General features: G+C 32.9%; 7 protein-coding genes across 7 annotated transcripts; 3 read left to right on the top strand and 4 right to left on the bottom strand.

Moving 5' to 3' along the window:
- Positions 1-40: 40 nt before the first annotated feature.
- Positions 41-1527, top strand: LOC17890471. Its single transcript, XM_006295108.2, has 5 exons — positions 41-225; positions 305-400; positions 768-890; positions 1135-1174; positions 1327-1527. Exons 1-5 carry the CDS (start codon positions 103-105, stop codon positions 1398-1400), a joined length of 456 nt encoding a protein of 151 aa, XP_006295170.1. The 5' UTR covers positions 41-102; the 3' UTR covers positions 1401-1527.
- Positions 1528-1647: 120 nt separating this feature from the next.
- LOC17890144 (F-box protein DOR) lies at positions 1648-3185 on the bottom strand. The gene has a single exon (XM_006294629.2). The coding sequence runs from the start codon at positions 2666-2668 to the stop codon at positions 1766-1768; it is 903 nt and encodes a 300-aa protein (XP_006294691.1). The 5' UTR covers positions 2669-3185; the 3' UTR covers positions 1648-1765.
- Positions 3186-3557: 372 nt separating this feature from the next.
- LOC17890330 (L10-interacting MYB domain-containing protein) lies at positions 3558-7026 on the bottom strand. The gene is made up of 8 exons (XM_023784195.1): positions 6585-7026; positions 6275-6425; positions 5851-6191; positions 5612-5762; positions 5197-5534; positions 4975-5125; positions 4392-4801; positions 3558-4228 (listed from the first exon to the last, which is right to left on the bottom strand). Exons 1-8 carry the CDS (start codon positions 6918-6920, stop codon positions 3728-3730), a joined length of 2379 nt encoding a protein of 792 aa, XP_023639963.1. The 5' UTR covers positions 6921-7026; the 3' UTR covers positions 3558-3727.
- A 2722-nt stretch (positions 7027-9748) lies between these two features.
- Positions 9749-12555, bottom strand: LOC17890519. The gene is made up of 7 exons (XM_006295554.2): positions 12366-12555; positions 12175-12267; positions 11876-12094; positions 11614-11766; positions 10988-11041; positions 10718-10861; positions 9749-10176 (listed from the first exon to the last, which is right to left on the bottom strand). The coding sequence occupies exons 1-7, from the start codon at positions 12537-12539 to the stop codon at positions 9826-9828; spliced, it is 1188 nt and encodes a 395-aa protein (XP_006295616.1). The 5' UTR covers positions 12540-12555; the 3' UTR covers positions 9749-9825.
- Positions 12556-16347: 3792 nt separating this feature from the next.
- On the bottom strand, positions 16348-16847 carry LOC17889489 (probable steroid-binding protein 3). The gene has a single exon (XM_006295238.2). The coding sequence runs from the start codon at positions 16793-16795 to the stop codon at positions 16493-16495; it is 303 nt and encodes a 100-aa protein (XP_006295300.1). The 5' UTR covers positions 16796-16847; the 3' UTR covers positions 16348-16492.
- A 3384-nt stretch (positions 16848-20231) lies between these two features.
- Positions 20232-21727, top strand: LOC17888071. The gene is made up of 3 exons (XM_006295030.2): positions 20232-20536; positions 21207-21356; positions 21458-21727. Exons 1-3 carry the CDS (start codon positions 20333-20335, stop codon positions 21533-21535), a joined length of 432 nt encoding a protein of 143 aa, XP_006295092.2. The 5' UTR covers positions 20232-20332; the 3' UTR covers positions 21536-21727.
- Positions 21728-22484: 757 nt separating this feature from the next.
- LOC17890538 (60S ribosomal protein L6-1) lies at positions 22485-23872 on the top strand. Its single transcript, XM_006294862.2, has 4 exons — positions 22485-22776; positions 22949-23055; positions 23325-23506; positions 23583-23872. Exons 1-4 carry the CDS (start codon positions 22517-22519, stop codon positions 23736-23738), a joined length of 705 nt encoding a protein of 234 aa, XP_006294924.1. The 5' UTR covers positions 22485-22516; the 3' UTR covers positions 23739-23872.
- The last annotated feature ends 778 nt before the right edge of the window (positions 23873-24650 follow it).

Genomic DNA, 24650 nt, shown 5'->3' with positions numbered 1-24650 from the left:
TCGTTGCTCGCTTTTTTTTTCGTTGCTCGCTTCTTTGGGTTAGAAGAGGCGGGAGAAGACTAAACCCTAAAGGAAGAAGATTGAAGAAAGCGAGAGAAGAAGATGAGTCATCATCATCATCAAGCTGTTGATAATCTGGTTAATGTTTTAGCGAGAGCTTCTCATGATCTTAATCTTGTTCACTCCAAGCTCGACAAGGAGTTTCAGCAGATTTATCCCGAGAATGTAAGCAAAATTCGATTCTTGATTCAAAGTATTGAACTTTGAATCCAAGCTCGATTTAATCTTATGAATTTTGTTGTAGGCGAATCCGATGAAGCTGATTCAGAGAATGAAGAAGTTGCAGGAAGATGTGACTGGTCTTAAAGACCAATGCTTAGAGCTATTGTCTGCTAAACAGGTTCGTATCTCGTTATGGTGTTAGCAGTGGAACTAAGCCTCGGTGTTAGATCGATGAACGATTCATTCTTAGTGGTTACAAGTTGTGAAGTCCCTATAATTAACAAAAGATTGGATTTTTATTGATTCCAATGAAGAAAGGTTTGATTTTTGCTGTAGAGAGTTTCAATAAAGGGGGTTTAGATCTTTGTGATTTGAACCAAAGGATGAGTTTTTATTGACTGTAATGAGAAATGGTAAGTTTTGTTGTATGGAGTTTTCTATTCCTGTCATCAATGGTCAGATCTGCTAAGGCTTTTGCAAAGTTAGGCATTTAAGACAGAGCTTGATTGTTTATAGAAGTGATTGTTGAGTTGTTGTTATAACAGGATTTGATTGATAAGGCACAGACAACACTTGTTGGAAATTGCAACCTTATTCAGAAAATGAATGCATCCTTGGGAGAATCAACAAATGGTGATGCGGATGATGCATTGGCTGATTTTAACCAGGTTCGTCTTCCTTTTCTTTATTGGGAATACAATGCTTATCATTGAGAAGATGGCAAGAATTATTACTTATGCAAATAAATTGCTTGTGTAAAGTTTTAACCTTCCAAGTCAAATCCGATATCTAATACTCAGCATATCTGTATTGTATACCTTAGAAATCAAGTTCATATAAGCATACTGATACAAAGAGGCTTTTTAGACTTTCCATAATCCCTTTGCTTTTTCATTTTTTGCTTTTAAGCAGATTATCGACGAGTGGACAACACAAGTTAGATCGAGAACAGGTAACCAGAACATAGCCATTGAATGTCACTGAAACATTAACATTTCTGTTTATAAAGAAACTTTGGGACATGTATTGCAATTGCTGCTGATCGACTTGTTGTGTGTTTTGTGGTTATATTTCTAAATGATGCTTCTTTTGTTTCTGATGCAGTGGGGGATATAGGGGAGGCAGATAAAGAAGACATCAATAAGATGCTTTTCTCAGCTATTGTTCATACCAATTGAGTATGTTCCTGTTCATGGTAATGTTTAGATCTACACAACCACTGCATATATTCCAAACTGTGCTCTAGATTTTTGTATCTATGTATTTCCTTGTGCTTAAAACTTGAGTTTTATCTTGGTTGCAAAATCTAATATGAAATACGATTGCACACACAAAAGTTTATTGCTTTTAAAGACAAGAGAGTACAAAGCAAGAAAAGAAGCCAAACCTTACAGTAAAGAGTAAACAAGCAAAGGGATAAAAAGTCCACACAGAAAACAGCCATCCAATAAGATCGTGTGATGATGATGATGATATGATTGAGCCAAACGAAATCTGAAGTTTTGAAGTACCTAAGCAATTGCATAAGCTTCAGACCGTCGACTTAGTTTAGAAAGGTGCTAAGGTACTCATACGCCTCCATTCCTTGTATTTCAACTCTTCGGAAAGTATTTGTAACAATGTTGTAGTAGAAAAGGTGAAACGGGTGGGAAGGATAGTAAGACGAAAACACAACTTCATTTGTTCGAGTCATTCCACTAATGAATAACGAGGCTTCTCCAATCGTATCCTCAAATGAAGCAGGAAACTCGTATATATGATGAGCCCATGCCTGTGTTTCGTGATCTAGATACCACAGCGTAAAACTTTTACTTGTATTATCAACATGAAGGGTGATATCAGACTGCAGTATACCTAATATACCGTTGTAATCTACAAAAGTCCCAAGCTCCAATGCTTCAATCATTGTTTCCATGATGGCTGGAAGAGCGCTGAACACTTCAGATCTCACGTCAAAGGAAACTATCATATGTTCACCGGTAGACTTATCGATAGCTGGATAATACAAAATACTACTGATGCATATCCCTTTTTTTCGTGCAAAATGGGGCACGCTACAAGGGATAGTTCTCCATGCGTTGCCAGGTCCAAAATTTAGAACTTGATGATCATCAAAATTCCTTCCGCTTCGCCAAGTCATCGACAAAACCTTCAACTGATCATTGACCTCATCATACCCATAATAGCTGTGCATACGAATCCTTGTAGTGTTCATTCTTGAAGTGTTCATTCTTGGTAAGTTTGAGGATTCTTGAGTACTAGGTTTACATATCATTTGCACATGCTTGATACTTCCATTTACAAGCCGCTGATATATAAAACAAACAAATCCTCTGATAGAATTAATATATACTTTACTGTCTGGTATAGAACTCAAGGGGAGATGCATAAGTTGATTGGTAGCCACAGGAGGCGCGTCCTCTGCAAGATGTTGAGGCTGAGGCATGGAGAAAAAGGACACATCATTGTTTACTTCTACGCGGCAAGTGAACAGAAACTGTGAAACAAAACCTTGAACTCAGATTCAATTAAGTAAGGTAAAGCAAAACAAAAGAAATGAGCAAAGAGAAACAAACAAAACCTGGCGAACCTGAGCCATGGCTTTTGCTACTGAAGAACAAGTAGGGGAATGAGAAGTAGCTGATGAAATTGAAAGGCCATCCAAAGCTGTATATATATATACTACAGTGCCACTACTAATAGAGAAACGAAGCATGAAGCAGCCTTTGCTTTAACAAACATGAAGCAGCCTCTGCTTTAACAAACCTACCTACCACAAGCATCATTGCAAGCACTATTAACATACTCCGGTCTCTTTTGGAAACTTTTATAACATTCTTTTCACTCTTTTTACAAATAAAAGGTAATGTATTGCCATTCTTAAAACATTCAAAGATGATTTGTTTTCTGTAAGTCAAGTTTTGAGTACCTTTAAAACATTTTCTTTTACATGTATTCTTCCATGTTTTCAATGATATATAACTTTTACACTAAACAATCAATTTTGCTAGTGTTGAACCCACTCATTGTGGTTTAGAAACGGTTCGGGTCGGTTTGGTTTAGATATAATCATATAATTTGCTTATTCTAAGACTCTTATCCATTGCAAATAAATTGTTTGTGTACATTTTATTCACTGCAATTCTAGCTGATCAAGAACTTCTTCTGCTGTTGTACTTTGTGTTTATTTATAAATGCTGCTTCTTGTTTCTGATACTGTGGGAGTCATAAAAGGGAGATAAAGAAGACATCATCAATAACATAACATGCTTTTTTTCTTGTACTGTTCATACCAATTGAGGATGTTCATGTTTATTTTCTGATCAACCTCTCCATATATAATCGATATTGTGATCTAAGATGACAAAATTGTACAATACTCTTTAAACAATAGCAAAAAGTTATTTACTATACAATAACTTACATTAGCTAATCCTCTATTGTGCTTAAAGCATGGTTTATATCTTGGTTGCTTGTTTGGCTTCAAAGAGAGAGAGCCATTGGCTTAAAATTTAGATGAAGGACGAAGCTTTCTCACCAGCCATTTCCTACGTAACGAGACGTCCAAAGCCAAGAATGTCTTTGCTTTCCTCTCATCTTCCAAAAGATCACAAGCATCCAGCAGAAGCTCATCGTCCATATCAGGCAAAGCTTGCAATGCATCAATGGCATTTCCTATTCTTGAGTAAATTTCGTGCTGCGGAATAGGCTTTGTGCAACCATCATCATCACCTTCTGCCTCACACAGAGGATTCCTCGTCTCTAGTCCTGTCTTCTGAGCTTTATGTACAATTAGCCCCAACGGTGGAGTTACTGGGTTAGGTCGCTTATTTTGCTGCTTGTGTGGCAAACTAAAGTCATTGACTATCTCATGGTCATAGTTTTCCAACTCAATCATGAGATTCTCACAATTGAAACTATCTTGGGAGAGATGTTCATGTAGCTTGCACAAATTGCCGTAACTATCCAAGGTTTTACCTTTATATATAGTTGCATCTGGATGATCCTGAAACATCAGACACTAATTGCTTAGAATCATACCTTTTAAATATTCCTACAGTGGTATCCTTAACATATAAAACTTTATACTAATAAGACAGCAAAGACACAACCCCAAGAGTTTCATATCTCAAAATAAAATAAAAGAGAGTGCCATTAGATAGCCTTACTTTGATATATGCTTCCCAATATTCATCTTCAGCAACAATGGTTTGCTTCTCCTCATCCCAAGTAAATCCTTCGACATTGAGGATATTGTTGATGTCGTCACACTCTTTCATCATTAATATGAGACGATTCTCCAGCACAAACATGTCAGTCTCTATACCAAACTTTGCATTGAAAGATTCTGCCATGACTGCCCAAGCTTGCTCTGTAAATGTCTCACCAATCTTATTACCTCTATCAACCTGTTCTAGCATAAGATCGATAAGACAGCGGTCCATGAAATGTGTCCATTCTATACAAGGACCGGTATTGCTACACAGGTAATCATTTTTCTCATTGCTGGCATAAATCACCATCTGGAAACTTTGAGTTTCCCCTAGAGTATCTTTAAATCCATCTGTGCTTCCACTTTCTGAAAAGGATTCATGTAAACAGTGTTAAATACCAAAGTATCATTTGTTAATCACTTCTGCATCACTAGTTTCGCATACACAGCTCTATGAATCAAAAGGAGATAGAGAGCACAAGTATGAGTTTTCTTTTTCCAAAACGAATCTCAAAGGCAATGCTATAGGAGAAGCTTACCAATCATCCGCACATTTTCTGCCGGACTGGGATCAAAAGATTGAGCCAAGCGTGTGTATCTCCCATCCGACGTTTCCTTCCCAAATATGAAGCAAAGATTTGGATAGCTTGGAATAGTTTTAACACGATATGATCTAGCTTCTGGATGTGCCTACACATGCTTTATTTGTAAGCATAACCATATTAACTGATATCTTAAAAGGAAAAAAGAATGTGGCATGCCTGTATATAGGTATTCCAAATGCCATCATCTGCAATCACCATATCTCTCTTTGTATCCCATGAGAACCCATTTTGCTCGAGAAGAAACTTAATGTCGTTGTACAACCTCCTTAAGTGTTTGTACCGATTCTTCAGAACGTCTTTGCTGTGTTGAGACATGAATTTGGCATTGAATGCTGTAACCATTTCATTCCAAGCACTTGATATGAAAGTCTGCCCAACTCTGTTCCCATTTTTCACTTGGTCTACTAATAAGTCAATAAGATAGTAGTCCATTGGTGGAGTCCAAAATGTCCTTGTGCGTTCAGAATTGTGCACTTGGCTGGCCTTAGTCCCACCTGCAGAAGCAAGATTTATCACTCTAGGCATTTTTTCACTAATCCAAAAAATTTAAACTGGATAAGATTTAACTCACTTGTTTGGGCAGCCGAACCATCATCTCTGTGATCTTTGCCTTGAACTGGATGTGGTATAACCCCTTGCTCAGCTGGACAGGCAAATATGGTGTCCAAATCGTTGTAGCTCGGTAAAGATTTCATCCTATACGTTCTAGCAAGTGGATGCTCCTGCCTCATCAAATCTTGATTCAAACTAATGGACTGAAGATTCAAACCTTATTCAAAATAGAGATATATTAGCCTAAAGAATTAAAACCTTGATGTAAGAATCCCAAACAGCATCATCTGCAGCTATCATTAACCGAGTTCCATCCCACGAAAACCCGTCTTCTTTCAAAATAGCTTCCATATCCTTGTAGTATTTCAACAACTTGTTGTACCGATGCCTCAAAACTCTTTTCCCATATTGACCACTAAATTTAGCATTGAACAAAGCAAGCATATCTGTCCATGCTTGTTTACTGAAACCATTACCAGTTTTGTTACCTTTACTGATTTGATCAAGCATAACCTCAACAAAGTATTGGTCCATAACCGGAGTCCACTCAGTTTTCGAGCTTTCTTTACTCGATAAAACAACACTTCCACTACTCTCACCTACACAAAAAAACACACACATTGTATAATCCAACAACTAAGTATACATAAAAGAACAGTTTAAAGTAAGAACAAAGACACACCAATGTTGACTCCATTAATCTCATCTTCAACCTCAAAATCATGACTTGATCTACTATATCTCCCATCAGCAACAGTATACCCATAAATCAAACACAAATCATTATAATTCAACACAGGTTTCGTCTTGTACACACGAGCTTCAGGATGAGCCTGTGAACATCACAAAACCACAAAATCAAAACCAAAAAATGTATAAAGATTTGATTTTTATGTTATTGTTCAGACCTTGAACATCACAAAAACACAAAATCATATCAAACAACCAAACCCAAAATCAAAACTGTCGAAAAATCTGATTTTGTTAACGACCTTGAGATACAAACTCCATAAACTCTCATCACCAGTAACAATCTGATGAGTCTGATCCCAAACAAAACCACCATGATCAAGAAGACTCTTCACATCATTATACTGCTTCCAAAGATTCGTGTACCGGCTCTTCAACACATCTTTATCGTACTGAGAACCGAACTTTGAATTGAAAACACAAACCATGTCGGTCCAAGCTTGTTTGCTAAAAGTGTGACCTGTTCTGTTTCCTCTGTTCAAATGCTCTAACATAAGATCTATGAAGAACCGTTCCATTGTCGGAGTCCAATACGTTCTTGTTCGATCATTGCAAGTGACTTGACCAACACTACTCATCTTTCACACAAACGAAGAACGATATATATAAGTAAAGGTTACAGTTGCGCGCGGCGGAGAGATGAAATTGGGCGGAGTTTGGGAGAGAGAGTAAACCTAATCCTGAATTGTGTTTCTGTTTGGCTCCACTGTTTCGTCTCTCTCTCTCTATTTTACTTCTCTCTGCTTTTGTCTTTATGGGCCATTCTTTACCTTAAAAGGGCCTTTTTGGATCCAAATAAACATTTTTGTTTGGAGAAAAATCTTAGTGTTAATTACAAATATTATAATTTGATATCTTACTAATCTTACTAGGTCCTGACCCGCGCTACAGCGTGGAGGAAAGTTGTCGGTTTTGATTTTTAAAAATATTTTATGTGAATCGAATAAAATGTTCTTTGGTTTTGAAAATGTAAGTAATTATTTAGGGATTATATAAAACCTATTTTTAAAAAGATTAAAGATTTGTGTGGTTTTAGGCTAACGTGTTATTGTAGGATTATTAAAAATGGGAATGTGGGATAATTGGTTATTGGTGTTTCATTGTTATTCATTTATCAAGATAGTGACGTTTAAAAAAAAAACTTTTAGAACGTTACTAATTGTGTGTATTATTTATTTGCAATTTATGAAATTTCTGTTTTCGGAAAACTTTATTCATGAAGGTTATATTATGGTTTTGTTTGTGAACCGTACGTGGTTCTGATAACCATTCTATTTTGTTTACGGTTCTATTTATTCACTGATTGGCTTACATTGGGCTTGAAGGAATTTTCATAATAGTAACTAATATGTGAAATATTACAATTAAATCTGGGCTTTTGGGCCATTATTAAATATGGAGATAAGGTCCACTACCAAATTCTTGCTCCTGTGTCGTATTGTCTGATTCTCAATCTAATCATTTTCCACTAACTCCTTTTCCTCCACCGTTTCTCTTTATTAAGATGTAAGTAATAGAGTAATAATAATATTATGTTTATGTATCTATTTTAGACTCGAAACACGGTGGTAAGTTTTTATGGGCTTTACCCATTATGAAACCTATTAGATAACAATGAAAATAATCGAAATAAAGGCCTATAAAGCTGGTGACCAAAAAAAAAAAAAAGGCCTATAAAGCTATAAACGCAGTAATTAATGAAAGGATCCAGTAATGAAGTCGGGTTTTGTTTTTGTTTTTGACCCGACTCAGAAATCTTTTTGTACTTCTATTTTACTATAGTAGGGATTTGAGAAATTGTACAGATGAATTCTCTATATAAGTTATGAGAGTTATTACAATATTTACTATAGTAAGAATTCTTTTTTTGCAAAAAATACATATATTAAACATTTTTTTTTGTCATCACTTATATTTAACATATGTTGGTTGTTTTGGCATCAAATAAAATCAAAACTATAAATAAAATTAAATATTTTAAAATAAATAACAATTTCAATATGTTAAATTATTTAGAGATATATAATTTTATTTTTATCAATTAAAAAAATTTCCAATGCGAATTTGTTATATATGTATCATTATGAAAACTATAATTTTATTTTATTATATTTTGGTAATGTAATAACCAAATTTGGAGATCTAATGTGTGTTGATTTGTTATGTTTTAGTACTTTTTGTTATCGTCTTTAAATTTATTAATGATTGCAGATTATTAGAATGGATACAAATATCTACCATGGGCAATTCCTTGCGACCCTATTAGTCATGGTAACGGTTAGTAATAAGATTTGAGCCGTTGTACTGTGGCAGAGAATAACGTTTCACTATTGACAACATTCTTTTGCTGATCTTGAACGCTATCATTCTCCATGCTGATTTTGGACATCATCTTCTTTTTTAACAGCTAAAATTACGGCGAACGACTCTAATTGCGCATCACGGGAGATCTCCTGTAAATTTATCGTTATTAATCTGCAGAAATATTAATAAATCGCGTTACTTGGGGCTCGAACCCCAGACGTCTTGGTATAGAAGCCAACACTATTGATCAACACTATTGGACCAAAGGGCTTATACAATTTTTCTTTCTGTTTTGTGCTATTTTTTTTTACCTTTTTTCAATTTAAGAATCATATATTAGATGTTTCTAGAGTCTATTAGTTTTTGTTGATCTAACCAGAGAATGGCAAGAAGTGCAAACTCCTCTTTTTAGGGAGGTGTGGTTGCATGCAGTTTTACCCTCACCTGGATTCAGCAACTCTCCTTTCATGGTCATTGTTAACACGGATGCGGCTTGGAATAGAGATTCAAAATCTGCTGGGCTTGGTTGGTTGGTCACTTCCCCTTTGGGACTGCTCATCTTAAGACACTCAGTCTTCTCTGATTTTGTGTCTTCATCTTATTGCAAAATGTCTTGCAATCCGTGCAACCTTATGTAATGCTTTGGAGCTCAAGTTTCAGGATTTAGTGTTACTTTCTAATTGCCAGGTCCAAGTAAAGGCTATTTGCTCTCGGTCTTCGCTGTTGGAAGTTCATGGTATTCTTTTAGATATCTTCTTTTGTTCGTTAAGTTTAAGCACTTTTTGTGCAAGTTTATCCCAAGGTCAGCCAATTGTGAGGCTGATTCTCTGGCCAAAGTGGCCTTTTCGGCGCTAGTATAATTGTTCTGAAAAGTTTAATATATTAACGGGTTGATAAAAAAAATATTAACTATGATACCTTTTAACGAAAAGCATTACCAATTTTTTAAAAAAATATTGATAATTTTAGTTGTTTTTCTCCCATAATTGTTTGGATAACTTTTTCTGGTGGATTTCACCATCACATATTAGTTCTATGTACTAATAAACTATGTCTTTCATAAAACTGAAGGACATTTATCTTGTAGAAGAATTATATATATATAAATTTTTAGTTGCTCGATTACAATATATTTATTAGGATTTCCCTTTAACTTTTACAGTAATTATCTTCTCAATTTTAGATATTTCCAGGACCTCCATAATTTAGTTTATTTATCATATGTGGCTCTGAAAATGTACCATCTATCAGGTTATAACCACGAGTGTTATCTGAAAATGCCTCTCTATCTATATTCTCAACAATCTTGAAACTTTCATCAACTATAGTTCTATTAAATATAATGGCATCATACCCTGTCCGTGCTACTGGAAAATGACCATTTCCCATCTGAGGACTCGGCATACTGGCACTATATACTTCTCCTCCCCACTCGATATTAGTGGCCGAACTCTCCTGAAATATTTTTTCTGGCCAATACCCAATATCGTGTCCTCCAAACTTGAGCCACCAGTTACCATTTGCCTTATCCTTTAATCAATAGTTACATCAAATCTAAGACATTCCCAGGTTTAATAATGTTATATCATTTATTAGTAAAAAACAAAGCATTTGCTCCAAACAATCTCCTAACTTGCCATCTTTTACTATTTTACTTTTTTTTTTTTTTCTATTTTACTTTCTACCTCCCAAAACTATTGATTAGATTAATTTCACAAAGTCAAATATAATATGCAATCAAACATGTCTACAATACAATATATTTTATAAATTATGATAAATAATATATCAAATAGAAATTATGCTAAAAACTAGGTTTGAAGATAGATGTTCAAATTATATTGTGTATTACATTTGATTTTATGAGATTTGCCTACTTTTTTGGTAGATAGAAGGTGAAATTTCAAAACTTTTGACTTGAGAAGTTTTTTTTTTTGTAGATAATTCAGTAACACTTTGAAGCATAAACTTGTTTACTTATAAGTAAATAATAAACAAGATAAACTAAAAAATATTTATAGATAAAAAAAATCTTGAAACATAAAGAAAGAAACTAATATAACCCACATACCTTGAATATACCATATTCACAATATACACCTACTGGAGAACCACGAATCGCAGGAGGGCCTAAATCCATACCCAGAGAAATGTCCGGACGGACCATAATGATCCCAACTGAACACATGTTGTTATAACATTGGTTTTCACCTATCTGTATAATTTTATAAAGCTTTATATGCATATGGTAAATATTTATATGTATATGATATTAGTTATTTTAGAAAAAAATATGGGATAAATAATAGACAATTCATGTGTACATTACTAGTAGTTTTACCTTCGCATACACAAAAGTTCGAGTTCTTTTATCAGAATACAACTTTGGGTTTACCTGAAATGTAAATAAATTTAAAATAAACATATTAAAGATAGCCATTTTGGTGGAACCTTTTCAAAATACCTTATCTATACATTTTCAAAAATACACCTGTTTAAATATGAAAATTATAAAATTTTATATTGTTTATAAGGTACTTCTAGATAACAACTACTACTGGGATATTCGATCTAAATTTATAAGATTTTAAAAGGTTTTAAATTGTTTTTACAAGGTTTACAAGATTTTAAAAGGATTTGAAAAGTTTTTAAAAGGTATTTATAAGATATTTGTATGGTGTTTATGAAAAATATATAAAATTTTAAACTCATATAATTTGTATATACATTTATAAGATTACTCACATATTGGATAGATGTTAACCTTTTCAATCGCTTTTCTTTATAAAGTTTGAAAAGAGGGTATTTTTAAAAAGTGGTATTTGGAAAAGAGTATTTTTGAATTTAATAAAGTATATATTTATCATAATTTCTTTATGCTGATAAAATCTAGAGCATATTTTACAACTCAAATCAAATATAAGATATGATAAAATAAAATAAAAAATGATATGATAACCATCTTACAGTCCAACCAGCTTGAATAAAATCATCTCCAATCTGAATGTGCATACGAGCTGAACTGTACTGTTCAAATTCAACTTTAGGATCATTTACTGTCATTATCATTGCTGCTCCATAGTAACTCTTTCCTTTTGTCTTTGTACGAGACACTGCAAACTAATATTCATCACCATATACATAATTAACATTTATTTTATCAGTTTGATGGTAAATATATATATGATTTGACATTGGTTTAGAATATAACAAAGATTAAACCACTTACATGATGTTGATTAGCATTAACATTATATTGGCTATAAGTGAAATTCCAAGAACCTTGAGGCCTAAATTTATCAGAGAACATATTAAGTCTCAAGAGTTCATCTTTTGAAATTCTCTTTATGGGTACAGTACCAATGGGACATCCTATGCCATTTTCCCACAAGTAACCAAATTTTTCATTATTTGATCTTGATTTTTGTAGGATTGGTGACTCCTGCATCTATATTTTAAATACTTTTTTTAATTAGTGATTGTTACAATAATCAAATTCACATATATTAGATATAAATTAATATATACCTTGTAATGGGATATGTGATTTTTCATCAATGGATGGTCAAACGCTGGTTGCTTATAAAAATCCACACATCCATATAAATCGCCTTGTGTAGTCTATCATCCATAATAAAATAGATTAGTGAATCTTTTGTAAACTTCATTGTTAGGATTTAAGAACATGCATATATTTGTATAAAAAAAATTATATAGACCTTAATAATTTGCATTGCAGGTTTGTTGATGACTTTAAGTTGTTCTTCAATTTCAAATTCGCTGAAATTTTTAAATATTTTAGCATCCACAAAATGATTACTGAGACTTGTGATATCGCCAAAATATACGATACAACCCAACAAAAATAACATCTTCAAATAACTTAATTTCATATTCCCTAAAAGAGAGTTGGGGTGAAAATGTAAGAGTAAATATATAGTTATAATTTATCATAATGACTATATATAATAATAAAATATATGAGACAAAATAAACATAAAGCACATTAATGATTACTAGATACATGCAACTTTTTAGTTTAAATTAATAACTAAATATGAATTTTCTAATTAAATTAATAAGTACATGTGACTTTTATGTGAATTTGTTAGATATATGCAACTTTAATTTTTATCTCATTTACTTCAATATAATTATATATATGGGTATATTGAAATTAACAAGACAAAAAGAAACTTAAATGCATTGATAGTCTAATTGATACTTATGACTTTTTTCATCAAAGTGTAATGATCAAAGGGAAAAATGTCAAAAAAATCATGAACTTTCAACGTTTAAATCCCTAACTTCTGAAATGCCATTTAAATATTATATGCTTAGAGCAACATTATTGATAGTATTTTAACTTATATTATATATTAAGATATTGTATTTGTATGTAATGTATGTATCTCTACAATCTAAGATGATCTCTGCGTGTGTTGATGATTAATATTCCAGGGGATAAATATTGGAGGCTATTAGCTTTTCCCATGAACAAGACCGATCGAGAGAGATGAAACAGAATTTGGGAAAAGATAATTTCTTCATTCAAGTATAAAATGAGATACAAACTAAGATTAAATACAAGTGAAACTAAACCACTATGCTAACCAAACTATACAAGAGACTAAACCAACTATATACATTCTCTAATAGAGACTTCATAGTCTATTAGTAGACTTTGCTGTGGCCGCAGCGCAAAATCATGAGCCCCCAATCATAGTCGCAAAAGGAAGATACCGAGTTCTTCTATCAAGTCCCATATCGAAAGATTGAAAAACAACATAGCTACATATATACAAGAGAAGAGTCATTAACTATCGCCGAGCTTTGTAACGTAAGCTTGTAATCCAAGTGGAGGCTTAAATGGTAATGGAACGTTGTTTCAGTACCTTTGGTCGGGCTCTGGATTAGGGTATATACTGATCTGCCCAATCCAAGTCAGAAGTTGAGTCATGTGGCTTAGGCGAAGGCTTGAGCCAAATGGGTTCTTAGAGTGGGGGGCAATGCGTGCTAGGCTGGTTTCACAGAACAGCGAACACCTCCCGTTTCTGGCAGTGGATGGACTACGGGTTAGATCCTTCCCAGTCCAATGTGGCCTTATGGTCTGATCACAATTGAACCATTACCTTTTTTTTCCGTTATTCGCTTCCTTGGTAGGGAAGTAATCAGATATTATAATCACAAAACACTATTCTAGAGATTGATACTACGGATGAGATTCACAATGTATATTCTGAATTACTTGAAATCAAAAGGCTCTGTTTCTGTGCTTTCAAAGTTCAAACACAAGTGATCAATGAATTTGGAAGTTTCTTATTAAATATGAAAATCTTTACAATAATCAAACCCAAAGATTTTCAAATTCAAGTTATTAATTACAGTCACCAATCCAAGTAGTAAAAATAGCATTAATCCATATTCTCCGACAGCAACCGAACCAGTTCAAGCATCAGTTTGGCTTCTTCCTTCACTGACACTATTTTCCTTTCTTATGTAGTATCTGTATATATACAAGCTACCTATAAACAAAAAGAATACAAAAATTTTAGCAAATCTTGAATTAGAGTATCCTGCATCTGTTTACAATTAGTTCAATCTCGTCTTTTCATATCGCCAAGAACATCAACAATGAATATGTCGAATCAAAGACTCTCTTGGAGCATAAATCAAACTTTATATTAGTGATATAGAAAAAGCCACTTTATATACACTATATGAAGATTGCTAGACGAAATAGTCTCGTTTCTTGATACAAATTTCTCAGCTGGGCATTTCATCAAACACCATAAGCGCATTGTAATAAAAAAAGTTTTAGACTAACCAGCAAGACCGAGATTGAAGTACAACAAAGTTCGCCGGAAGGATTTTGTCGGTTTCCATCCGGATTTGATCTGATGTTTTTGTCCAAAGGAAGATTTGTCCATTACAAAAACCCTGATTTTGATGTTAATCACTTAATCTCACAGTTGTTTGATTTCTTTTACTTGTGGAAATGGAAAACTTGATTTTGCCTAAACGTAAATTGCGACACAGACCGACACAAACCGATAAAATTTGGGCCGAAACGCAATCTTACAAATTAGGCCCATTTAACAAAATACGTAAAGCCCAATTTAGTTCTTAACTCGCAAAAACTACTCGTCTTCTAGAACTCTTTTAGTTTTTGCTTTGTTCCTTTTGTTCTTTGATCTTGTAGTGTGTGGTTTGGACGATCTATTAGCTTTAACTAATGCGGTTACATAGACAATTATCTCCCAAGTGTTTGTAAAGATATGAAAGACTCCAAACCAATCTTTCCCATTGAATACATGAGACTCTTTAACTCCAAATAACCACAACAAGAGTAACCTTAGAACAAGAGCTTGTAGAAAGACCCATATAGCTTAAGTTTCAACCTAAAAGACACACTACACAAGTAACTGAGTAAGATTGGCAAATCCCTAACCAAAACATATCAACCTTCATATGATTATTTGAGCAATACAGAGCAAAAAAATTCAATTTAAGGATGTGAAAGACACCAATCTCCCATCAAATACATGAGAGAGCAACCTAACAAGACCATATTAGATTACATAACAGAACTAGACCAAACAAGAGCAAACATCCATCATTGTTGGCTCCTAAAAGACACACTATACAACTAATGTTTTCCTCAAAGATCTAACTGAGTAAAATTGGCAAATCCCTAACCTATACATACCAATCTTCATATGATTATGAGCAATACAGATTACAGAGAAACAAATTCAAATCAAAGATGTGAAAGACACCAATCTCCCATCAAATACATCCAAACTCATCTTCAGACCCCAATCAATCACAACATGAGCAACCTAAATAGATCATCTAAGATTACAGAACAGAACTAGACCAAACAAGAGCAAACTTCCATCATTATTGGCTCCTAAAAGACACACTACACAACTAATGTGTTCCTCAAAGATCTATTTGAGTAAAATTGGCAAATCCCTAACCTAAACATACCAATCTTCATATGATTATGGGCAATACAGTTTACAGAGAAACAAATTCAAATCAAAGATGTGAAAGACACCAATCTCCCACAAATACATCCCAAACTCATCTCCAGACTCAAAACAATCACAACATGAGCAACCTAAAGAGATCATCTAAGATTACAGAACAGAACGAGACCAAACAAGAGCAAACTTCCATCATTCTTGGTTCCTAATAGACACACTACGCAGCTTGGTAAAGTTGGAAAACCCCTAACCTAAACACATCAATGTTCATATGATTATGAGCAATACAGGGAAGCAAATTCAAATCAAATTTATGAAAGCCACAAATCTCCCATCAAATACATGAGACTCATCTCCAAATACAACAAGAGCAACCTAACGAGACCATATAAGATTACACAACAGAACGAGACTAACAAGATCTAATAGAGTAAAATTGGCAAATCCATAACCTAAACATACCAATCTTCATATGATTATGAGAAACACAGAGACACAAATTCAAATCAAATATATGAAAGACAACAATCTCCCATCAAATAGATCAGACTAATCTTCAAGTACAACAAGAGCAACCTAACAAGACCATATAGATTACAGAACAGAACGAGACCAATAAGATCTAATTGAGTAAAATTGGCAAATCCTTAACCTAAACATACCAATATGTTCATATGATTATGAGCAATAAAGAGAAACAAATTCAAAAGACGAAATCACCAATTTATTCCAATTAGACATACTTGGTACTTATGTATCCATTGTATCAAACCCGATCAGATCCAAACACGAAACCAAAAACACACAAATCCTCACACACACCGATAGTTACATTTCATAATCCAATTCCAGATCTAAGAGACAACACGGCCAACGACGGGATACTTAGCTACAAACTTCGTCTCCCAATCATTAAGAGTGTTCATCTCTTTCTCAGTAAGACCTTCAAGAGAAGGAGAGATGTCTTCTTCGTTCTTACTCATCTTACCCAAGGCTCTGCTCGCGTCTTTCCCGGCGAACATTGAGTAATCGCCTTCGGGGCCGTAAAAGGATTTTCCGGTAGTGACGTCGAATACGCGGCCTTTGATTGCGACGTAGATCGGTTTTGATCCGTCGGTTCCGTTGTACTGGCTTAGCTGCTCAGCGGTGAACTCCATTTTTGGTTTTTCTCAAGCTCAGATCGAATGTTTCTGGAAAGAACCAAATAAAAAGTTATAAAGGTTGAGAGATACTTATACCAGAATCTATATACAGTAAAACCTCTATAAATTAATAATGTTGTGATCATGAAAATCTATTAATTTATAAATGTATTAATTTATCGATAAATTAATAATTATTAATTTATAAAGAGATTTTCCTAATTTGAAAGTTTTTTTCAAAAAAATATTTAAAAATGAGATTTAATCATGATAATTAGTATTTTATATAATTAATTACAAAGAAAATAATAATTATTATGTCTTTAAAGAGAATGCTAACAGTTTTTAATATAGTAAAATATTAGAAATAAAGTCTAACAAAAACTAATGTGTCTATATATACATATATTTTGAAAATTTTATCTAATTATTAATTTATAATATTATTGGGACCATATATTTACAAAGGATTTTCAAAAAAATTATTATCTTATTAATTTATCGAAATATGTCTAAAATTACACTGGTCCCAACTTGGGAACGGAGAAATTTATTAATTTATAGAGATTATTAATTTATCGAGTATTAATTTATAGAGGTTTTACTGTATATAAAGTTAACTTTTTCTCTCTTCTCCTTATGCCACATCAGCTGCCATATTATCATTCATCTTAATTTTTTACATTAATTTAGAATTACAACACTTTAGTTTTTAATTTTTTTTCTACCTCATACTTAGCCTTTATTTTATTTTTTATATTCAATAGTGGTTTTAAGAAAATAAATAATATAGTAAAATACATTTATGTCCAAAATAAATAAAACAAGTATCTATTTATAAAGTAAAGATCAATTTTTTGATTAATGGGGCTAAATACAAAAACAAAATACAAAACAAGGATATTTATATTATACATATAGATATACCACTAAATTGATGTCATCCGAAGCCACATCAAACGAGAACACAACCGATTTTATGCATAACAAGTAGAAAAAAAAACTAAAAAGTAAAATGAAAACACTTGGATAAATAAATAAGTGGATTCACCCGAATAATTTGGCTTACGAGAATTGAAGGCTTTTGAAATGAAAGGTTATAAGAGCTACTATTTGACATAAATCAAAGTTAAACGAATAACAATAAACATTTCATATACTAAATTAATACAATGACAACATTAAAAACAAAAAAATAAACAAAAAACAAAGAAAAATCAAAATATAAATTTTAAAATATAAAAAACAATTATAAAACTCCCGCGCGCAGCGTGGGTCAACAACTAGTAACTTTATATTTCTTTCCTCATTTTAAATCTTATCAAAATCGGGAATATTTATATATGTCAATATAGGAATAAATTTAGGATAAATTGCAAAATACTGTACCACTATTTCGGAATTTTATTAAATGAATATTTTCATTAGAGTAAATTTTATATTAAAAATAATAAAATTATCTTTATTTAAAAAATCGTGCACTTAAAAAGTCGGTAATTCAATAATGTGTAACCCAATATGCTAGTTACTATGAAGCAAAATATTATTCTTGAAAATATCGACTTTTAGGCTGATTTTGCATAATTTTAATAGTTTTTCTTGCCGAGCATATAATTCCCTAACTACATTGGCCAATATTTTGAATAAGAAAAATTATATATGTTAGCATCTCTAACATCTATAACATAGCTAAAAGAAAAAAGAATCTTTAAAATTAAGTGTCACAAAGTATTGCAACAATAACTTATGACATATTTTAGTTAATTTGGTTTTTGTTAATATGCAAAATTGTAACTAAAATATCTAATCTCTCTTAATTAGAATTTGTATATTGGTGTCATAAATAAATATATGAATTTTTCGTCAAATAAATACTCATTCCATTTGTATGTTTTTCAGTTTTAGGATTTTTTTTTTTTTAAAAAGGTTGTTTTCTAATTTTCTATGTATTATTAATTAAAATTTGCAAGTTTCAAACTAACTACTATTGGTTTAAATTTATAAAATAAACTGTAAATCACATAAAGATGAAATTATAATCAAATTTTTTAATTTTTTTAACATATGTAAAATCTATTATAGAAATATCAATTAATAATGTAGAAAGTATATGATTTGTTTTGTTTATAATGGCATAAATATATAATACCAAAAATTTTGGATAAATATTAGAGTTTGTCAGTTTGTAGATACAGTTTAGCTAAGATCTAGCTCTGTCCGAAACTTGCACATACATGATCTTCAACTCTATCGATCGCTTTTTACTTTTTTCACCACGGTAAAAGAGTTAAACATGTATGACATGTTCTCAAATATTTATGACATATTATAGATATTCTTACATTTTGGCATTTTAGAAATGTCTTTTTCCTTCAAAATATGATATTTTAGACAAAATTCTCTTTTATAATTGCGTAAAACTTTATTCCTAACACTAAGTTTCTAAACAAACAAAAAAAGTCTTTCGAATCCTTGTACACTTAACTGTAAAAATACATGTTTAATAGATTGTAAAATAATATAGCAAATCTAAATTTAATATAACTTTTCTAATATTTGTATAATATTCTGTAATTTTATTTAAAATCAATTTGCAAAGCGTTCTTGTTCTGGCGCTGTTGTTGCCCTCGCCGTATCCGAAAGCAAAGTGTTCTTGTTCTCCAATTTTGGTTTTTGCTTGTCGGGTCATGAATTCTTGGTTACCGGTTTGGAGAGATTGGCTCTCATATTGATAGGAAGAGGTAGATGTTATCAGCTCGGGTTGGCCGTAGGCAGCCTTGATAAGTCTCATTCGCTGGTTTGTTGCCGAGAAGAGGTCGTTTTTGCGTTCTTCGGTTCTAGTTCATTTTCGGTCCTAAGTCAGTTTAGTTTTGTTGAGTGTTAGGGTTTAATCTCTTTCGATTTCAGTTTTAAGTTTGTGTTGTATCTCAAGTTGTTAGTTTCGCTCCCGGGCAGAGCCGCCCCAAGTCACAAGCTAATGAAGCATGTGCTTGCGGCCCTCTTACATTTATTTATTTTTCAGCCCTTAATTTACTAATAATCTCTTATAGCTCTATTGGTTTAGTAGTAGATAGTGGAATAAGAGTTAGTGTGTTCGATATTCCATACTTCAAAAAAACATTTTGGCCTTTTTTTTGGTTTTTAGCTTGTAGCTCTAAAATATTTTGCGACGGCTCTGCTCCCAGGAAAATCTAGTTTTCCTCCGGCTTTTTTTCGGGGATATCTTTGTCGTCCGCCGGCTGTCATCTCCCTCTTTTGGGCGTTTGTATTCTACCATGTTTACACCTCAAGTTTATCAATGAAATTTTTAGTCGACAAAAAAAAAAATTAAAATCAATTTATTTATATTACCACCGGTCGATGCCTTTGAATTTGAATCAGTTATTTTAACAAACCGGACTTTGATGTGCCCACTAAACCAATTTCGCTCTTTCGAGACTTTTCTCCTCCTCTAGTCTTTCCAATTTTGGTAAGCGCCGCAAACAAAAGCAAAATTTGCAAACACAAATTTGTAAAACTCGAAATTCAACTTTGAAGAAGAAGAAGAAGGAAATGACGATTTGCATGTGTTGCGATTCACACCTAGTAACGAAACCAATTTCGAATCCATGGAGTTTTCCGAGGAGAACGAAGCTAGGTTTTGTACAGATCCGTCGCCGCTTTCCCGATATTACCGTCAAGGCTTCGGCGGTGGATTCACCTGAGAGTTCTTCAAATTTCGCTAAGCGTATGGATCAAGCTTGGATTATCTCACAGGTTTCGTTTTCTCTCCGAGATTTGTTTAGTATTGCTCTCTATACTTGTTAATTTTGATGCGTTTGGTTTTAGTTGAATCTGAGTAATATTTGTTGGATGTGATTTTCGGATTATGTACGATTGAAGAGCTATGTGCAGTTTTGTATGAGATTAAGAACTTGGATTTGTGATAAGTATGGTAAAATTCAGATCAAGAGGTGAATTAGAATCAGAAAGTTCTAAAGGTCTTTTGTATCTAGCTGTTCTAAAGGTTCTAAAGTTCTAAAGTTCTAAAGTTCTAAAGGTCTTCTGTAATTGCAAAGTATCTTTGGGTTTGTTTAGGGCAAAGAGAAGTGTGTATTTGTTTACAAAAGATTTTGTTCACAGTTTCATTTGGTTTGTACCTTTTGTCTTATGTTCTTGGTGATCTCTGAGGGATGAGTCTTAAACAGAGTAATCTCGCAATTGCATTGTAGTTTTGTTGTAGCTTGCTTGTACAATTCTTGAATTCTCTGCTTATTCTCTTATATTGCTTTCAAAGAATCTATCAAAAGTTAAGACTTACAAGCCTTTCTTCTATTATTTGCCGTATAGTCGAATTAAACATTGAACTTTCGTGTGTTGTTCTTTACAGTTTAATAGATCGTTTTTTTGTATCTATGTGTCTCAAGATTTGCTTTTTTCACTGCAGCAACCAAGTCCTGTTGGATGTTCGTCGTGCAATGCAAAGGGTCATGTTGAATGCAAATGGTGTGCGGGGACAGGATTCTTCATACTAGGTGATAACATGCTTTGCCAAGTACCCTCAAGGAATACTTCTTGCGTGATCTGCTCTGGACAGGTTTGTAATAATCCAACTCAATAAGCATATAGACCAGTATGTATCTTCCGGGTTATAGATCTTCTAAGGTTATGAACTTTTGATTCGTTCATTGGTTATAGGGCTCTGCTTGCTGTAGGGATTGCAAAGGAACTGGGTTTCGTGCCAAGTGGTTAGAACAGCCTACAGTGCCGTCGTAGCTGATGAATACGTGAGGGTTTTCCAAATCTTTGATGATTGTTTATGGAGCTAGAATGTGTATATCACTTTATATATATATTGATTCGAGTTGAATCTGAAGTAGATATGCATATATCTTTATACATGTGTCGTGTATATATGTTCATTTATTCTTTGTGCAATAGTAGTAGCAAAGCATCGTCTTCGTATTTCTTTTGACCTTTCCATGTGCTAAACGTAAACCATATGTGCAGCTTCGTTACCGTCGTTGGATATGGTATGGCTGTAAATAAGTTGTTAAAACGAAATTCAAACGAAATCGAATTTTGATTCTCTGTTCCTGGATAATGGGTTACTTACTTCGAAAGCCGAAGTTACGAAACTTTTAAAAATGTTGAAAAGGAAAAATACAAATTGAATTCTGGTAGTAACAAATTGAGTTCGTGATAGAAAAATACATAACAATTGAAAGCTGACTTGGTCGAAAATATATGGTAGAAATTTGAAATTAATAACATAATTAATGTATTTATTTTTTTGTATGATTTTCATATTTATATTTGCTTCTATATTATGTTTGTTTAAAACTCATGTTTTGTTTAAAACTTTATAAATGAAATAATTTAAAAATTATGTCTTTTTAAAAAATAATTGAAAATATATATTTAAAGAACCACATGACTCTTTCCAACTACAAATTTAAAAACTCCAACATCATTTATTTACTTCCAATTTTACAAAATTAATAATATAAATATTATCAAGAACTCCAAATGGATCTCTCTTTGTGGTATTATATTTTTAACTGTGCTGATGTATCACACTACATAAATACCTGAATATATTTTCACCTATAAACTTAGAAACCCATATTAAGGCCCATTGGAGATTAAACCCCATAAAATGCCCATTAGGTTTTATTTTTGCTGGCATCGTCCCCATATTTTTAAGAGCTAGTGAGAGAATTTCGTCACACAGAAGGAGAAAAAAAAAAAAAAAAAATGCCGGCGGCGAAGCAGAGAACTCCGAAGGTTAACCGCAACCCTGACCTAATCAGGGGTGTCGGCAAATACTCAAGATCTCAGATGTACCACAAGAGAGGTCTCTGGGCTATCAAAGCCAAAAATGGCGGTGTTTTCCCCCGTCACGATGCTACTTCTAAGGTCGTTGCTCCGGTGGAGAAGCCTGCCAAGTTTTATCCTGCTGAAGATGTTAAGAAGCCACTCGCCAACAAACGCAAGCCTAAGCCTACCAAGCTTAAGTAAATCATAATCCATTTCACTTCCTTCGTGTTAGAATGGTTTTAGATCTTGTGAGAATGGTTTAATGTAGGGTTCATGTAGATTCTGTAAACAATCATGTTACACTTTGATTTATGTATGTGTATTAGTCAAAATACTTATATGGTTTTTGCATATGTGTATGTGTTGCAGATCTAGCATCACTCCAGGAACTGTGTTGATCATTCTTGCTGGTAGGTTTAAGGGGAAGAGAGTTGTCTTCCTCAAGCAACTTTCTTCTGGTTTGCTTCTTGTTACAGGTGTGAGTTCTTATCTCTTGGAATAGTCTTGGTTCGATTTGCTTTGGTTGTTGTTCAATTTGGAAACTTTGTTGATACATAATGTGTTGCAACGTTTTTCTTGGTTCGATTTGTTTTGGCTGTTGTTGTTGTTCGATTTGGAAACTTTGTTGATACATAATGTGTTGTAACGTTCTTCTTGGTTTGTTTTGTTTTGGCTGTTGTTGTTGTTCAATTCGCAAACTTTGTTGATACATGAATGTGTTTGTTGATGATTTTCATCATTTCAGGACCATTCAAGATCAATGGTGTTCCATTGAGACGGGTTAACCAAGCTTACGTGATTGGAACCTCAACAAAGGTTGATATTTCTGGAGTTGACACTGAGAAATTTGATGATAAGTATTTTGGAAAGGTTGCGGAGAAGAAGAAGAAGAAGACAGAAGGCGAGTTCTTCGAAGGAGAGAAAGAAGTATGTAAACAAACACAATACATCTTGTTCGTTTAGTATTGGATTATGTATTGACAGCGATTGTTTTTGTCTTCAGGAGAAGAAAGAAATCCCGAAAGAGAAGAAAGAAGATCAGAAAACCATTGATGCTGCTGTGATCAAATCTATTGAAGCAGTCCCTGAGCTCAAGATTTACCTTGGTGCCAGGTTCTCTTTGAGTCAAGGAATGAAACCACATGAGCTTGTTTTCTAGATTTCATTTTGTTTCTCTTCAAGAATATCAACAGCAGATTTTGTCATAATAGAAGCAAATTCACCAAAACTAGTATCACCATCTCCATTTGTATCTGCGTCTTTAATCTTCTCTGTTAGTTCTTTATACGTCAATGGTTTGGCCTATCTTTGCCATCGCTCCAGCAAGCTCGTAAAAGAAAATGTCGTAGTAATTGTTTGGAATTGATTAGTATCTCTTCGTTCAGAATAAGGAAGAATTGTGCCAACAAGCTCAAATTACATCGTTGAATAGATTTGAAGAAAAGAGAACACTCCCCACAACACCATGACTATAGTCAAGAAAACAAACTTCGAATAAATCGATTAGAGATATTGATGATGATCAAGACGAGTAATCCTCAAATTATGCTTGCAATAGTTATGCCTACTACTTCTTCTACTATATTGCGCATTGTACTTCTTAGATACATGCTTTGATACCAAATTATTTAAATATCTACAAATTAAAGTCTTACTTAGGTCGATCAGTGTTTATCTGTAGCAAGAATTTGGTGTTAATGTGTATGATTTGAAGTTGATAATAAGAAAATGCTTAAAAAATTATTTAACTTTCATCTTCTTATGATGTTACATTTTTTGTGTAGTTGGGAATTATTAATCATTTATAGTTTTTAATATGTCAATTTTTTAATCTATAATTTTATATTTTAAAAATATTTTACTATGTTTTCTTCATATTTTTTTTTACGTTTTCCATGGTTTTTGCTTACTTCTAATCATTATTTATTCTGATTATTCAAGTTATGTCTAGAACACTGAAATATTGAAAAAAAAATGTAGTCACATTGAAATCCATTCAAAATATTAATTTGATGTTTTGGATATATTTGATAGAATTTTATCAAATTAATTAATCAATTTAATACTTCAT

Source organism: Capsella rubella, unplaced genomic scaffold (genome assembly GCF_000375325.1).
Source record: "Capsella rubella cultivar Monte Gargano unplaced genomic scaffold, Caprub1_0 scaffold_4, whole genome shotgun sequence".
NCBI classification, from domain to species: domain Eukaryota; kingdom Viridiplantae; phylum Streptophyta; class Magnoliopsida; order Brassicales; family Brassicaceae; genus Capsella; species Capsella rubella.
Note: the sequence above shows the minus strand (reverse complement) of the source record. Positions and strands in the feature narration are given on the sequence as shown.